This window comes from Sceloporus occidentalis, unplaced genomic scaffold, assembly GCF_023333645.1.
Source record: "Sceloporus occidentalis isolate IW3139 unplaced genomic scaffold, rSceOcc1.0.p SCAF_13, whole genome shotgun sequence".
NCBI classification, from domain to species: Eukaryota; Metazoa; Chordata; class Lepidosauria; order Squamata; family Phrynosomatidae; genus Sceloporus; species Sceloporus occidentalis.
Genome location: NW_028316993.1, coordinates 1,300,171 through 1,317,027, shown reverse-complemented (window position 1 = coordinate 1,317,027; position 16,857 = coordinate 1,300,171). Strand labels below are relative to the sequence as shown.

The 16,857-nt window shown below is 47.8% G+C and overlaps 1 protein-coding gene across 4 annotated transcripts in view; it reads right to left on the bottom strand.

Moving 5' to 3' along the window:
* Positions 1 to 334: 334 nt before the first annotated feature.
* Positions 335 to 16,857, bottom strand: part of SIPA1L3 (signal induced proliferation associated 1 like 3) — a 79,299-nt gene continuing 62,776 nt past the window's right edge. For 3 of the 4 annotated variants that reach the window (XM_089479331.1, XM_089479332.1, XM_089479333.1), the window contains 10 exons: positions 16,706 to 16,851; positions 15,115 to 15,224; positions 14,455 to 14,825; positions 13,134 to 13,367; positions 10,423 to 10,585; positions 9,516 to 9,723; positions 9,114 to 9,266; positions 5,559 to 5,691; positions 4,658 to 4,739; positions 335 to 3,095 (listed from right to left, as the gene is read on the bottom strand). In XM_089479331.1, coding sequence (XP_089335457.1) covers positions 2,946 to 3,095; positions 4,658 to 4,739; positions 5,559 to 5,691; positions 9,114 to 9,266; positions 9,516 to 9,723; positions 10,423 to 10,585; positions 13,134 to 13,367; positions 14,455 to 14,825; positions 15,115 to 15,224; positions 16,706 to 16,851 — 1,750 coding nt within the window. In that variant the 3' untranslated portion in view covers positions 335 to 2,945. The remainder of the gene's footprint in view (positions 3,096 to 4,657; positions 4,740 to 5,558; positions 5,692 to 9,113; positions 9,267 to 9,515; positions 9,724 to 10,422; positions 10,586 to 13,133; positions 13,368 to 14,454; positions 14,826 to 15,114; positions 15,225 to 16,705; positions 16,852 to 16,857) is intronic. The other variant, XM_089479334.1, reaches the window with a different exon arrangement.

Here is a 16,857-nt window from a genome sequence, read left to right as displayed (position 1 = left end):
TAGGGGAGACTGAGGATCTTACCACTGGGTATGTCTAGCCTGTGTTGGGAATGAAACGAAAAGGGGCAGGCCCCCTCCCCACACCTGCATCCAAGCCTTTCCACCTGTAGAAGCAACATCCTCTAGCAGGGAGCTGTTGCCATGACAACAGAATGGGAAAAGCTAAGAGATGTCTGGGTACCACAACCCATCCCTCCCCCCATCTCCCTTGGCTTGTGCCAGACAATATCTGGAGTCTGGCATGGGGTGGAGGGGAAAGAACTGGATTAAGCATGATAGACAATCTCCCCAAAGCTCCTGCCCAGCCCCCCCCCCAAAAAAAAACAGACAGAGGTGTTTTCTATGAAACATTTATTTCAATTTCCTTCCCCCATTTCAAGGCGTGCCAAAAAAAAAAATTATTGAGGATTCCAGAGAATTACCGGGGGGAGGGTTATTATTTTTATTTTATTTTTTACAAAAGCTGGTTCTTTCCTATCAGCAATTTTTAAGACCAAAATAATAATAATAATAATAATTAAATAAGACAGATTTGATCTGTGAAGATTCTTATAAAATTAAAAACGAGGAGCAACTCACACACAACACAGCAGACAAAAACGGAGACGGCTTGCCCCAGCGGGATCCAGCAACAAGCAAGCCGTCCTCCTACGTCACAGAAAAGGACACTAAAAAAGAGATATAATTACAAATAAAATGGGGGACAAGGGTTGACAAATCCGTACAAATTGTAGTGAGACCCCAGTACAAAGTTAAGAAACGGTTTTGGAAAGGGTGCTGCCTGTTCCATGGGGGGTGAGGTGGGGGATGATGAGCCTTGTGGTGATTGTGTGGAACAGAAAACGGAGGAAGGAAACCATGTGGGAGAGCGCTTGGCTATGACCAACCTGGTCACAATTGTACCTGTGTGACTTCTTCACCACCAGGAAAAAGCCCTGCTAAAAGCCTCCATTTTACAGGTCCTCCCAAAATGGGTAGCAGAAAGCTAAAAGGTGGATGTCTCCTGCACAGGAGAGACTGACAGAGACACCGAACAAGAACTCCCTGCCACTGGGGAAGGGTGGGGATGATGGGTGAGGTTTTCCTGGCGTTGGAAGCAGAAAGCAGGCAGCACCCTTCTGAGTTAAGACATGTATGGTGCGGTTACCTGCAAATTTCTGAGCCAGTTCACGTTGGCAAGAGTGGAGAACCCCCCCCTTCCCAAAATTTTCCCTTGCAGCAGTTCACATGGCTGGTAGACCCACAGAAAGGGCCAAAGAGAGGGCAGGAGAGGAAGACAGCCCTCTAGCTAGGAAGTGGTCCCAGAGTCTGGGGTTTTGCATAGTTCAGAGGCTGGTTTTACGACTTCGCGTCAAGAATTCTTTGTGAGCCAAGCTGAACCCCCAGTTCCCTAGCTTTCCTGTTTCTGCTGTTTGCAGACATTCCCTTTCCTCTCAACCAAACCACAGCATTTTTAGGGCACTTGAGCTGCATCTGTAGAAGGGACTTTTCTTTTTGTTCTTTTCATTTAACTGAATGAAAGCTGCCTTTTTGCCCCCGGCAAGGCTCAAGGCCCCACAAATCTGCCACACACACATCCCTCCCATCCCCAGGCAGGATTGTGTTGCCAGCTACAAACAACATGCTTTAACACACAACAGGAAAAAAAAAAAAAAACCAAACATAAGCCACAAATTCACTACATACCAGACCAGAAGAAGCAGCCGCTGCCTTATTGCAGAAGGGCTGCACATGGGTACATCAGTGCCCTTGGTGTGCCCCTGTGGGTGGCGCATTTGTCCCTGCCCAGCAGAGATGGAAATACATGGCTTGAAGCAAGAGTGGGGCTCCTCTGGAGCACTCACACAAAATAGAGATGGCATGAAGAGGGCTCTCAGGCACCAAGCAGAAAGGGTGAAAGCTGCCTGCCCCACTTTCCAACCTGGTCAGCATGGTGTTGCCAGCTTCCCCAGAAGCAGCAAGAGGTGTTGAAGGCCAGTGAACAAAGCAGGCAGACTTGTGAGGCAAAACTGTAGGGAGAACAACTACCATGAGGCAGAAGCCAGCACAGCCTGTGGCCATCATCTGCTGGGGCCAACCGCAATAGGGCCAATGCATTCTGCTCAGTCCAGGTTGGTCAAGGAGGGCACACATCTCTCCTCTCCAGTTCCAAGCCTGGGTTTTGCATCTCTGCTGCAGCAGGGGACAAATCCGGTGTGCTGAACTGAGGTGCATGCACAGAAATCTCATTGGGGGAAAAAAAATTACAAACAGTACCATTTATACAAATATAGTGTTTTATAAAGAACATATACATTTAAACTTTATTTTATTTTAAAATTTCCTGAGCCACTCCCAACCTTGCATTCTCTAGAAAATAATTTAGTTGTGAGAAAGTGCTCTGATAGACTCTCGGCTTTACACCCGACATAGATCCAGTCTGCTGGAATGCCAAGGCGCCCCCTGGTGGTTACTTGCAAGGATAAGCATGGCCCAACAGGAATGGCCTGGTCCACAGCGCTGCTTCTGGCAGTGCCACCTGAGTGTCATCATGATGCCAGCTTGCAGCTCTCCAGGCAACCTGGGTGTCCCGCTGCTGGATTGCCATCGTCACTCTACAGGCATCGTTGGCAAGGTGTGCTTGACTCTGAACACTAGTTTTGCTCCCCACCCCTCCACCCCAATATCCACTCTACTCACAAGAGTGGCATAATGCTTGAGGTCATGGTCCATGCAGGAGGGAGCAGGAAGGGAGCTGGTTAAGGGGAGGTGAGGGGTGGGAGAGGGTAGAAGATGATCGAGGCCACGCTCTGTATGGGAAGGAAAGCCTTTCTCTGGGAGAGAAAGCGGTGCGTTTGCTCCAGGGAAGAGTCCACACCCAGCTGCCACCACAGTCCTTTCCTAAACCAGCTGCAACAGCCCACCCCTCCCCACCCTGTGTGCCCTGGGGGGGAGCAGGGGCGTGCTCACAGTTCCTTCTTCTCCACGGCATTGGAGAAGATCTCAGCAAACTTGCGTAGCTGCTCGTTGGCGGTCTGCGACTCCTCCTGCAGGCGCTGGTTGTTTTGCCGGAGGTTGGCCACTTCTGCCTGGAGCACCACCTTGTCCTGCTTTTCCTGTAGTTGGGAAGGAGGGAAGGAATACAGAAGTTTACTGGTAGATATTTGAAAGAGGCAGTGGAAAGCCAGCTGCCCTTCAGAGAGCAGAAAATCAGGGCCACCAATAAGAAACCTCAGGTTGGGAAATGAAATTTGGTCTGACCACAGCCTCAGATGAGAAAGGGACCCAATACTTCTGGCCCACTCCCCCATTTTCCAGCTCCAAGGGTTCTTCTGCCCTTTATCCTATACCTATACAAAACTAGATTGGGCAGTTTTCAGTGAGGTGAACATCCCAGAAGGGTAGCTTATTCCAACATTGAATTACAGTGGGCCTTTGGTATCCACTGGGATTTTGTTCCAGAACCTTCTGTGTATACCAAAATCCATGGATGTACAATTCCCATTATATATAGTGCATAATAAAATGGTGCCCTTTATATAAAATAGCAAAATCAAGGTTTGCTTTTCAAAATTTATATGTTTTTGCAATATTTTCAAGCTGTGGATAGTTGAATCCATGGATATGGAGAGCAGAGCCCTGGTGGCGCAGTGGTTAAATGCCTGTACAGCAGCCACTGACTCAAAAACATAAGTCTGCAAGTTCAATACTAGCCAGGGCTCAAGTTTGACTCAGGCTTGCATTCTTCTGAGACTGCTAAAATGAGTATCCAGCTTGTTGGGGGCAATTACCTTACAGTTGTAAACCACTTAGAGACTGCTTAGTTCAGTATGAAATGGTATATAAATGAAGCTGCTATTGAGTTGGAAAGGACTTACTCCAAGCTCTTGCTCCATGATCTAAAGGGCCGCATCTTCACATATGAGCCTCCCTGAGCTTAAGATCCTCAGGGGAGACACCCGTCTCTATTCCAGTGTTTTTATTAGCACATTAAGTGGGAAAACAGGAGAGGGCCTTCTCTGTGATTGCTCTCATACTTTGGAACCCCTTCCCTAGACAAGTTAGGATGCTTTCTTCCTTGCTATATTTTCGGCAGCAGGTTAAGACTTTTCTATCTCAGAAAGTGATTGATAACAGAAGGGTTTTTATGGTGATATAGTTTTCAGTCTGTTTTGTATTGTAATTTTGTGCCTCTTGGGAGAAAGGCAGGGTATAAATAAAATGAGGGAAGGAAGGAAGGTGGATGGATGGGGAGTGCAACTATTGTATCCATGGACAGTTGGCTGGGGACCTTCTGCTTAAACACCTCCAATAAAGATGAACCCACCTGCTCCTGAGACAGGCCATTCCCCTGCTGAACAGTACTCACCATCAGGAACTTTCTCCTAATATTCAGCTGAGATCTTTTCTCCTGCCATTTCCACCTTGTTAGTTCTAATCCTGCCCTCTAGAGCAACAAAAGATGAGTCTGCTTTGTCTTTTGTATGGCAGCCCCTCAGGAGTCTACTATCTCTCCCCCCAGAATTTTTCCTTCCTCATGGCTGAATGTACTTAGCTTTTTCAACCCTTTACTGCCCTGACAGAAGTTACATATGCTAAATTTTTCTCCCCTTCCTTCCCCTTGATCAGGTGAATCCACTGGGTAAAGGCAATCGAAGTCCCAGCTGCGGCCTTTTACCTTTTGCAAGTCGGTGTGGAGCTGTTTCAGCATGGCCTCCAGCTGATAGACTTTGCCAGTCAGATCTACTGGTGGTTCCTCACTGTAGAGAAAGGGAGGGAGGAAAGACCAGAAACTACTTTTACCACTCTTGAGTCTAGGAAGACTGTTTGACTAGAAGAAGGGAGCCTTTCGGTGGCAAAGAGCTAAGCGTAGCAGCCTGATATGCTATGCTTATTGTTACTGACATATGGCTTGCTCTGAAGGAAGAGCCACAGGCCCCAGGAGGCTCCTAATGCTTTAATGGGGAAGCCAACCACAGCTCTTTGTCCACTGAACACATTGAAGCCTTCAGCAACTCCTTACATAAAACTGAAAGAAGCTTCTGACTGAAAGAAGCTTCAGACAGAGGAAGAAACAGCAAGACATTTCAAACACAGGAGATCTATGTTCTAGATGAAAACTGGAGAAATGTCCTGTAAAACAAGAACCTGGCTTTGTTATCCTACCTCCCCACCCTTGTCTCACTACTATAAAACATCCAGAAACAGACATGCGAATAATGGTGTGGTGGTGGTCTTCCACAGCAGGCACAGGAGTGCAGGGGTACAAGCACAAAGGGCATCCTCTTCTTGACACTTTGCACACGTACTCCACAAACTTCAGCTAACATGGAGTCAGACATAGCTACTCTTATGTTTCTGTCCCAGGGCTTGACAGCTTCCTGGCATGGGAGGGGTTTGTACTGAGTACGATAGCAAGAGAATAGCCTTCTATGTCCCATCCAAAAAGGGACTTAGTCACTGAAAAGATGCCGGCCACTAATTGTAAAAAGCCGTATATAAAATGGCAGCTTGTCTTCCTACAAGGTGTCCAAAAGGAGCCACAGTTCTCCAGAGGAACCCCAGATAGCCTTCCTTACCTCATGGTGGGTGTCGTGTGTGGTGTTGGCTGCCTCTCCAGGCTCAGGTGCCCAAGGATGGGGCTGTGGGCGGATGGCACGTCAGGGCTCAACACAGCGTCATTGAGGGAGAAGAGGGAAACAGCTCTTTGCACTGGAGAGAAGAGGAGGCAAGAGGACTGTGTTTGCAGTGGCAGATTCATTTCCCTAAAGAGCCACAGAGCCGTTCCCACCCCCAGTCGGTCTTTCTTTCTTTCTCTCTCTTTCTCCCTCCCTCTCATCCCAACCGGCACAGCTGGCAAAACAGCCAGGACAGTGAGTCACTTTTGGCTCCTCCCAAATGCCCCGGCCAGCTGAGCAGTGAGTCACAATCTCTGTATAGTTGAGGGTGGGGCTGCCCTTGCCATTGCGAGGGCAGCCATTGGGCCTGGCAGGCTAGGAAAGGATGCACCACATGGAGAAATGCCAGTGCTCCAGAAGGAGGTAATCTACTTATAAGCTGGGGTAAGAAGACAGTAAAAGAATTAAGGGGGGGGGGGGGAACTCCAGGAAATCTGGTGACTGGCACTCCCAGGGGCATTCTAGATTGCAGGTCAGCCCCCATTCCTGACTCCCCTCCCCATTGCAATAGCTCAGGCAAGAAAATCATTCATGGAAATGAAAAGAAAAATGGCAGAGGCACTAGTGCAAAATGACAATCCAAACAGAGACTGAGAAGTCACAGTGTGGGCAGGGCCCAGCTGGCACCACAGTAAAACTATGGTTTCCAATATGTGGAACATGCCAAATCTGACAAGGGTTGGAAAGGAGGAACACTCAATCTTTTTTCTTTTCTTATCTTTCTATTTATTTTTCCAGGTCAGGGTGAACTCAGGTCTCACTGCTGCAGTGTTGTCCACAACAGAGCTACTACTAGAACCATTAGTCTGTGACAATTCTGTCTCTTATCTCCTGCCCCAGACCTTCCCTTTCATTAAGCCCCTTCTCTTCTGCAGTACCTTGCCTGATCCCTCACTTTTGTCCTCTTCCTGTAGCTGTCACCTGGCTGTTTCTACTCTATCCCTATGATGAACTGACCACATGATTTCCCTTCCCTCCCCAAATCAAATCAGATCAAATCAAAGGAAGCTTTGAAATATTTCTCTTTCTGTCATACACATGTCCACACAGTGAACTTCAAAACACACAATAGAAATAGAAGTGAAAGCCTGACTATAAGAATGCAAATGGTGAAGAAGTACAAACTTGCAGCCCAAGGAGAAATGTTGAAACTTCTCACCAGAAACTCTAATGGTAAATGTTGATAGGTTTCTTTGTAGGACTGTGTGTCAATGCTGGAAGGATCCAAACAGTTATTCAAAGGAAAACATCAGAGCAGGAAGTTCTGAGAAGAGAAGACTCCCTGAGCCATTCTCAATCCTTATAATTCCTGGTCAGCCTTATCTCCACTATGGCCTCAGCCTGCCTTGTAATACTGTACAGCCTGCCAGACCAGTCCAATTTCTCTGCCCTGTACAGTACCTAGGATGCCAAGCAGCCTTCAGTAGATCTGGGTTTTAGGACTCTGGAAATTCAATCTGGCTTGACCCACTGCTCTGTCTAACCAACCCCATTCTGCCACAGTCCACAGCGATGAAGGCCAACTCCACTAGACCTTGGAACCAGTTCCCAGCACCCTCTTTGCTTCTACTTTCTATGTAGGAAGTGAGCCAAACGCAATACTATTATTATGAAGACCCACAAGGGGCTAGGCATTGCTGCCTTCTGTGTTTTAAGGGGATGGCAAACAATGAGATAGAAGGGTCCTGAAGAACAAGAGAAGGGACAGGTCCACTCACAGCCACTGAGGCTGGGGGACTGTCTCACAACCCACCAACATACCTCCCTGGTTTGTCAAAGTGAGGAGTATCTCCTCTCCTTCTCCAAAAGGCTCATGAGCGAGCCCTGGTTAGTTGCCATGGTACCCAAAACAGGATGGAATCCCATAAGACTTTGCCTACCTTCCTGTTGGAGTCCCAGGTGTATGGGCAGGTGGGTAGATCGGACGACCTGGGCGGACTGAGTGCACAATGGAGTACCCGTTCTCTTGCTTTTCGAGCACCCAAGTGGCAGCCTCCTCCTGCTTACTAGCCAGGGAGCGTTTGCACGGGGAAGGCGGGGCAAGTCTGACGCAGATGGCAGGCCTGAACAGATGCCCGAGACTGCCTGACTGCCTGCCAGGAAGGCGGTTAATCCGCACCAAGGGAGATCCCTGCCGGGAGCCAGCCTTGCCCTGACATGCGTTCACCTCCCTCCCTGCCTGCCTGCCCTACTTTAAGCAGCAGGAGAAGCAGTCAGAGGCCTCTCCCAGGAGGAGAGCAATGAGATGCATAGTGTGCCTCAGTTTGAGGAGGCAAGCTGGGGAGAGGCAGAGAAAAGCAAGACTGGTTCAAGCTGGGAAAAACCAGGTCACAGTGGCTGCCTCAGGCAGAAAATTACATTTAAGACCACTAGCTTGCTGGGCAAAGAGGGGAAAGGCTTGCTCTACAATGCTTCTGGCTTCAGAGGAAATGGAGCATAGACATTTGTGTCCCATTTTAACCTGCCTTATGAGGGAGATAGAATCAGAGGATGCTTCATTTGGGATCTCATGTGCAGTGGACAATACACAGCCATGGAAAAGGCAGAATGGGACCACACCAGGAGACTCTCAGAAACAGATAACATTTGACAGGCTGACCCAGCTAAGTTTAGCTAATCTCGTCCTTTCCCCTTCTGGGCCCAGGAGAAAGGTGGGAGAATGGGAGAATCTTCTGAGAAAGATGAACCTTGGGAGAGAAAGGAAGCTTCTCTGCCACAAGGCTCAATTAAAAAAAAGTGCACACACCCCCCCCCCCCCCCCCCCATAATTATTCCACTGCAAGGGGAGAAGTCTGAATTTCTGGACTGAATGGATTATGAAGAATACAGATATTCAGAATCACAGAATTGTAGAGATCAATCCAACCCTCTGCCTTGACGTGAATCCACAACTAAAGCATCCCTGAGAGGGCAGCATCCAATGTCTTTAAAGACTGGCTTTTCTTCATCCTGATTCTACAAATATGGAAACATGCACACAGTGCCTCTTTACAGGCATCTGCAAAAATCTCTTTATTACCATCAGGAGTAGAAGCCTGCCTGGTTAGAAGTGACACCCATGATGCTTCAGTTAAGACAACCCTTCCTGCATACACAACAAAATAGCTTTGCTAGACATTCCAATAGCTGGCTTTGGAATGGAACAACTATTGGGGATCAGGGGTTTCTGAGAATGAAATTTCCTTTTGAACAACAACAACAACAACAACAACAACAACAACAAGCCTAGTGGTTAGGTCATGTCCACCCACTGCCTGAGTAGATTTGCTTCAATGGAACTAGGTAATGGTGGAGGGTGGAAACATTGTCAGTGGCTCTCTACCTCACAACAGTATGGGACCTCTCCTTCTCTGGCACTGAGTCATCTCACTATGCAGAAATGGAACACCAAACAGAGAGAGAGAAGACAACCAACAGCCTGCATGTCCCTCCAGCCCTGTCAAACTCCAGCTTTACCTTCCCTACCTTCGTAGGCCTTTGCAGCGCTAACCAAGCTTGACCACTCTAGGCCAGTGGCTGTGTCCGGCAGTGGCATCAGGCCAGGATCAATGCGCCGCAAAGATTTGTCCCGCACATCGTTCAGGGAGAGCTCAGAGGATGAGATGGTGGCTACAGAGGAAGGAAATACCACATATCTTGTGAGAAAGCTTGTATGGCCAGAGGGCAGAGTGAGTGGGTAACCTCTCTTCATGTGGCTTAGATCCAGGGAAGGAGCATGAAGGCTGCTTCTCCTCATCCCCACTGCTGGTTTTGCTCAGAGAGCAAAAGCAAGCTGGGCTTCCAACTGCCCCAGCATGAAGCACATAAAGCAACGTGAACTCACTGATCTCTCCATCCTTCCCCTGCCCAAGAACTCACACTTCTTCTCAGAGAGGTTTCCATTGCTGGGGGACTGCTGCTGTTGCTGCTTCCGCATGGGGAGGGTGCTGGAGGGATAGGTGCTGGTGAAGAGGACATCGCTGGGGAGGGGTTGCTCAAAGCAGTAGGCGCTGGCATAGGTAGCATCGCGTCGGCCACTGCATAAGCTCTCGTCTGAGAGGGTCCGCTGGAGCGTCTTCTGCGGGGACTGGGGGGAAAGACACGAGAGCATCAGAACGGGCCTCAGTAGGTCTGGACCAAAGCTCTGCTGAGCCTGGACCTCTCTCATATTCTTAAGTGGTGGGCAAAAGATAGGTAGGAATACTTTTTTTTGGTTCGCAAAATGAATCTCATAGAAAAGGCCTGAAACGAGATAAAAATCTCAAAGGTGTTGATCACTTTCTTGATAGAATTTCTTGATGTGTCAAGATAACCTTTCTTGCTGACAACCAGCATACTTGTGAGGATTCTTTACATCCCTGCTCCAAAGATGCTTTGGAAGCCTGCCTTGATGTCCTGGGGGAGAAGAGCAGTGCACAAGCCACACGGCTCCATTTAGAAGAGCAAGGGGTAAAGGCATCCAGCTGCGTTAGCCTCAACAGGATAAAACTGAGCCAAAGAGAAAATACAGGAAAGGAAAGCTGACCCAGCAAGAAGAGGAAATTAGCAAGACAAGGGCCTAAAATTTCACGAGACACTGGGGCTCTGTTGCCATGGGCCCACACAACCCCAAGGCTTCAAAGTCAAGCCCTACTCTGTCTCCCCCCTCCATTACTCCAAGATTGAGCAGAGCACTGATGACTTTAGCAACATGTTGATGGGCAGCTGTCCAAGAACCAAACAGGAGAAAAGGATCAGGACAAGAAATGCAGCTCATCCCTTTCTGTGTCCCTCTGCCCCTGCTCACCAAATCTCTCTCCTGCTCAGCAGTAGTGCTGTCCATGATGATCAGCTTCTTTAAATCATCCTCAATGGTAGATTTGTAGGTCTTGCGTGGGGAGCGGAGGTCACGTAGGGAGGCTCGCAATCGGGGCTGCCCAAAGACATTCTTAGTGCTCAGGTCCACTTGCCTGGGGAAGAGATGAAAAATAATGAGTTACCTTCCTCCTCCAAATGCTTTATGTCCTCAGTGGCACTGGCCTCTGCAAGAGCCTGACTTAGGGCTAAACAACTTGCGCAGTGCTGGATAATAACTTTTCATTTTGGGGAATACTTGGAAGGTTGGATGTCCAGCAGGCATGGCACACAGGGAAGGGATGGAACATAGCAAAATACTTAAATTTGCGGATCTCAACCTTTTGCCCTGCTGATAAGAATAGGGTAAAAAGAACGAGCTGGGAAAAAGGTGGGCCACAGCATTAGAAGAAACCCAGCTGATCAGTTTTCCAAATCCTGAACAGGTTTGGGATGGGGCTGTGTCTCCAACATGAGATGCAGAATATGAGACTGCTGGAATTCCTAAAATCTTTAGGGGAGGCACTTCTCTCAATCCCACTACATTCACAAACGATTAGGGAAACCTTTTCTAAAGCTAGACTGTAGGAGGCCCTTTCTAGTGACTCTGGGCAGGCAGCTTCCTTGCTGACTTTCATCATCAGATGAAAACCTTATTGTTTTAGCAGGCATTTACAAACTGATTGTTTTATATAATGAGTTTTCTGATTTAATGCTGCAATGTTTTAAAATTCATGTTTTATATAGTTTCAATTCTATAGACACTTTAATATTATTTTAATCACAACTTTTTGTATGCTTTTAGCTATATGTAGTTTTGCTTGTATTTCTTTTGATTGCCACTCTTGGGGAAAAAGGTGGGATATAAATACAGTGATTGATTGATTGACTGATTGACTGTGCAAGCAGCCTTGAATCATCTAGAACCCATTCACACTACAGAAATTTAGTGTAATTCCACTTTAACTGCTGTGGTTCCAAAATTGTAGCTTCAGGTGAGGCATTTAAAATTCTCAAACAGATCACTCTTGAACCTTACCAAGTTACAAAGCAGGATTCCACAGGATGGAGTCATGGCAAGTTAGAGTGGAATAATAGCATTGTAACTGTATAGTGTGAATGGACTGACTAGCCCCACACTTGATATGCAAGCATAGAAAGGAATGGGATGAAGCCAACCGTTGAGGCTGCTTCCTTGCCATCTGATAAGACATGAAGGGGTGGGGTATGGGTGGTTGAGACAATTTCTACACTCCTCGGAGTCTGCCTTCCACATGTCATTCCTCACAAGCAAGCCCCATGTTTGCCCTTTCCACGCTGAGTCAGTCGCCCTTTTCATCCCACACCTCCCACCAACACCACCTTTCCTTCTAGATTCACACAGCCTTTGCTATGAGTGGTAAATGCCACCTTCCTGCTGAAAGTCTGTTTTGCATGTTCCCCCACTTCCCTGGAGGGAAGTGGAGGAACATGGGCTGAACAGCAGCCAGAGTTAGGCAAGAATTAGATTGAGAAGCCGCTTTCAATGGGAGAGTCACACAAGGTGTTTTAAGTACATCTCAAGAAGAGTGTCAACTTGGCCACTATACACCTCTGAACAAAGGACAAGAGTCCAGGGCAACAGGTAAGACAGTTGAAAAGGGCTGAATCTACAGTACAAAGGGCCTTACAAGAACTGCCCAGGAGTTCCTCTGTCTCTTTATAGTATTTCATATTCTGCCTGTTTCCCAGTAATGTGCCACAAGGCAGCTAACGACACAGACTAAAACAACACATATTAAAAACTATACAAAAGTGTCAATAAAAGTAAAAATTTAAGAGTCATTTGAAAAACAATAATTTATAAAGTTAAATAACTGAACATCAAAAACATTAAAATCCATTAAAGAAGCTGTATGTTGCTGTTGTGTGCCTTCAAGTCATTTACAATTATGGCAGGATTATCACTGGATTTTCTTGGCCAGATTTGTCTTTACCTTCCTCTGAGGCTGAGAAAGTATGACTTACTCAAGGGATTTAAAGCCTGGTCTCCAGAATCATAATCCAGCACTCAAACTACTACATTGTACAAAGTGAACAACAGCACTCCCCAGCATGAAAAAACCATCCCAGTCGTTTTCTAAAAGCCTGATGGCTTAAACATTTTAACTTGCTGAAGCTTCCCTGAGAGTAAGGACAGGCTCATCTTGTTCTCTCTAGGGAGGGAGTTCCCAAGTTTGGGAGCAGCCACCAAGAAGGCCCTCTCTCTTGTTCCCACCAAATGAGCCTCAGAAGATGGTGAGACAGCAAGAAGGGCCTCTCCAGAAGATCTTAGTTCTAATGGATACAACAAAGGGAGATACAGTCCTTCAAATAGCCTGGATCCAAGCCATATAGGGCTCTGACTCCCCATTCAGGAGAAAAGTGGCATATAGATCAATGTATATAAACAAACAACTAAATAATTAGGAGTGGAGTGGGGAGATGCTCTCTATACATGGTCAGAGGGACCTGCAAGTCAACTGCATATGTGCACATTCTTCAACACTTCCAATAGCCTCTGCGGGAAGCCAGCATAATGGCAGTAAAAACAGCCAATGGTATGAAAACTCAGCAAAGGGGACAGGAATTTCAGAGTCAGTTCTCTAACCAACCTAGCCCAGCCCTGTTCTGCACAGCACTCACTTCTTTGGGTCTGTGAAGGTGACAGGTCTAGTGGGGACATCTTCGTTGTTCTTTTTCCACCCGGCTGGCAGGTGCTTGCTCCTGCTGTTCTGCTTGGAGAAAAAGGACTTGGGCACAGAGGCAGAGAGCTGGAAGGAGCTGGATTGTGGCATGTGTGGGGCCCGAGATGTCTCTCCCGTGGGTGTTTTGTATACATGGGCAGGGTAAGTTGCCCTGGAGCTGCTGTTGTTGTGGCTAAAAAAAAAGAGAGGAAACATGAAACAGGAAAAGAGATTCCACCTCAACATTAGGAGGAACTTCCTGACAGTAAGGGCTGTTCGACAGTGGAACGCACTCCCTCGGAGGATGATAGAGTCTCCTTCCTTGGAGGTCTTTAAACAGAGGCTGGATGGCCATCTGTCAGGGATGCTTTGAATTGGATTTCCTGCATGGCAGAATGGGGTTGGACTGGATGGCCCTAGTGGTCTCTTCCAACTCTACGATTCTATGATTCTATGAAAACTTCAGTCTGGGTGAAGCTGTCCAAAGGATGACCGGTCAAACCAATCCTGGGAAAATTGGATGTGGGCAGCAGCACAAAGGTAAAGTAAGGGCAACACGTAGGGATCCGGGAGCAGAACAGATCTTATTCCTTTTAGTTACTCCTACCACAGTGCTGGACCAAACTGCATTTGCTCAATGGCATGAAAACACCAGGGTGCAATGGACCACTGCTTCCAAGTTTGAGCAGCCTGGAGGAAGTTGCCACCAGGGGCACACAGAAGGCTGCTCCTTTGGGTGCCTGCTTGCCCATTCAACTCCTTGGGGGAAAGGGGGGTAGGTTTGCTGCAATCTGCCTGCCAATGAGGGAAGAAGTTGATATGCTGTCAGGTTTCAAATGTTTAAAAGAATCTTGGTGGGGAAAGGAAAGACACATTTCTACCAGGAACATTACACAGGAGAGGAGATCAGACCTGAATTGTGGGGAACTTCCTACTTCTACAGGAAAGGAGCAGCTCATGGGGAGTAGAGTTTCAACCCCAGGGGGTTAGACAAGTGCCTCTACAGGGTGGCTTCAGGGCCAGAGTATCCTCCAGCAGGGTAGCAGCTCTGGCTCAGAGTTCCCCATTCCTTCTAATGCTACCTTTTTATGTCAGACCCCTGGATAGAGCGTGGATGACTTATGGCAGTTCCATAGCCCCTCCCTAATCTAAATCAATGAGTCCAAAGGAGACAGGAACAAGCAGATCCTGAGGCCACAATTGTGTGTTTGCCTAATGGGATCCACAGCTCCCACCAGAGAGATTTCCAACATGGACACTGTAATAGAGGTGCCACTCACCTAGACTGCTTGAGGTGGTCATTAATGCTGCCACTGCCACCGCCTCCTCTGGCAGGCACATTGGCCCCCATCCCAAAGGCCTTCGGTCGGTAGCTCCAGCTCTGCCCACTGGGAGGTTCTTTCCTCTTGCCACTGGGCTCATGGTGAGTAGAGCCAAAGGGCGGTGAGGACTTGGGCAGTTTATCCCTCCGGGAGGACTTAGCACTAGTGGCATCGATGCCACTGTCGCTGGAGCCCCCTTTGGCCAGGGGGTCTGGATCGGCCTCAACAGGATCAGGCGTGTCAAACCAGCGCTCGTCACTGTGGCTGCTGGAGGCATTGCTGGAAAGGGTGTTGCTGCTGGAGTGGCTGCTTGAATACTGCCCCTCGCCCTGCAGGAAGTAAAGGTAGGGAGAAGAAAAGCAGTTGACTGTAGCTTCAGGAAGTTCTCATAGGGGAAGGAGGGAAGGGAGTGCAGGTTGGGTGTTAAAGAACAGAAGCGGGCAACCGTGTGAGACAAGTCTCCCTTCAAAAGTTTGGGTGAGGCTTTGGCAGGACTGCCAGACAGCTTTAGGGGTTGAAGAAGTGGGATTCGAGGGCCACATGAAACCCACGGTTCACACTTTCCCCACCCCAACCCTGCCATGGCAAGCTTTGTGGCCCCCAAGAGGCCAAACTCACCTTGGAGTGCCGGTTGGGAGAATCCTTGCCTGCCAACTCATGTCGGCTTGCCCGCTTGCTTCCAGAAGCTGCAGAGATCCTGGGCTGCACTGGCACATGCCAAAGAGGTTCTGCAATGACCAAGAGGAGCAGGGAGGTCATTTTGGAATGGCCTCCTCTTAAAGAGGCCGTCTATGGTCAACCCAGACCCAACACAATCCTTGTTGTTTCTGTTTTGGAACCCTGGAGGGGTATGTGGAGCATCATTTCGCCTGCTAAAAAGCTGCTTTTCCATTCAAAGGTCTCGTATAGTACAAAGACTGTTAAAGCAGTAATGTTCTTCCCACACAAAGGATGGGTCCTGGACCGCCAACTTTTTGCTTTGAGAGCCATCCCACCTGATCAAAAATATTACTGCATCCAAAGAAGTGGGTGAGAAGCTTGTGAGAAAATACAAACAGTCGTAAAAATGCTGTTATATTTCTTTTTCTTTTTTCCTTCCTCTTTTTTATATTATCTCCTATGGGATCCTTTGTTTTGGTCAGGTACTCAGAATTCTCCACCAGATAGCTCTAATGGGGAACACATTAGATAATTGTATGTAGTTAAGCTACAAATCCCAGGATCCCAAATCCCAGGATCCCAGACGATAGCAGTAAATGCTATCAAAGTGGTATCACTGTGTTGTGTGGATATACTCCAGGTTCAACAAGTGAGAATGCACTGCCCTTAGTATTGGCAGCTGAACTGCTTGCTTGGGATAGAACTGGGAACAAAGACTTCTGGTGTTCATCAGCAAGTTATAAAAAACACCCAATCACTCTGAGCATACTCACTCTCATCCAGTTTTTCAAAAGCTAAATATGGTCTGAGCTGGTTAGTACTCAGATGTGAGACCACTACCAGCAGTCTGCCGATAGAGCTAGAAAAAAACTCCCAGTTGAAACTCTGGAAAACTACTGCATTTTGGGCTAGATCAGGGTGGGCATGGTGTGGCCCATAGGCTGCATGCAGCCCCTGAACCCATTTTCCCCAAAGTTCCCCAAATCCCACAATCTCCTAATTCATTTATTTTTAAAAATTCAATATGATTTTTGAGCACTAAAGCCTCTCAAATGTGTGAAGACATGCAAAAATAACATCACCCTTCCACAAGTGTCACAGGACCCTGTACTAACCCATATTTCTACTTTCTCCTCTATAGTCTCTCCCAAAATGGCAACAGGAAATGATACAACATCACTACCTGTCACCATTTTGAAATGAATGAGAGAGGGAAACAGAAGAATGTGGACCTGAAGAGGAGGAGGGATCTGGGAGGGAAATTGGTTGCTGGCTCTCACAAGCCCATCTGTGGCCAAGGCTCTGACCTAGTATAAAGCAGCCTGTGTGAATGAGCAAACAGAGAAACAAATATGTTTGTATTCCCACTTCCAGATTGCTGCCTTAATACACCAAAGAACCAGAAACCTAAATCAACCCAAAAAAACCCCCAACTCCCTGCTGACTCTAAAAACCTTGACAGTGAGTACGAAATGCAGCTGTGGATGGCATGGCCCAGCTCAGGCTTACAGGCTTGCCCTGACCTCCCTCCAGAGTTCTTCCTCCTTACCAGGCTTGGGCTTCTCCATGGTGCTCTCCTGGCTGGCTAGTCCTCCAGATGAAGAGGAGTCCCCTCCGTTGGAGGTCACCTCATGGGCATAGAGTGAATCAAATGGCACCAACGACCGCTGGGGTCCTGCATACCTGTGAACGGAGCTGAGA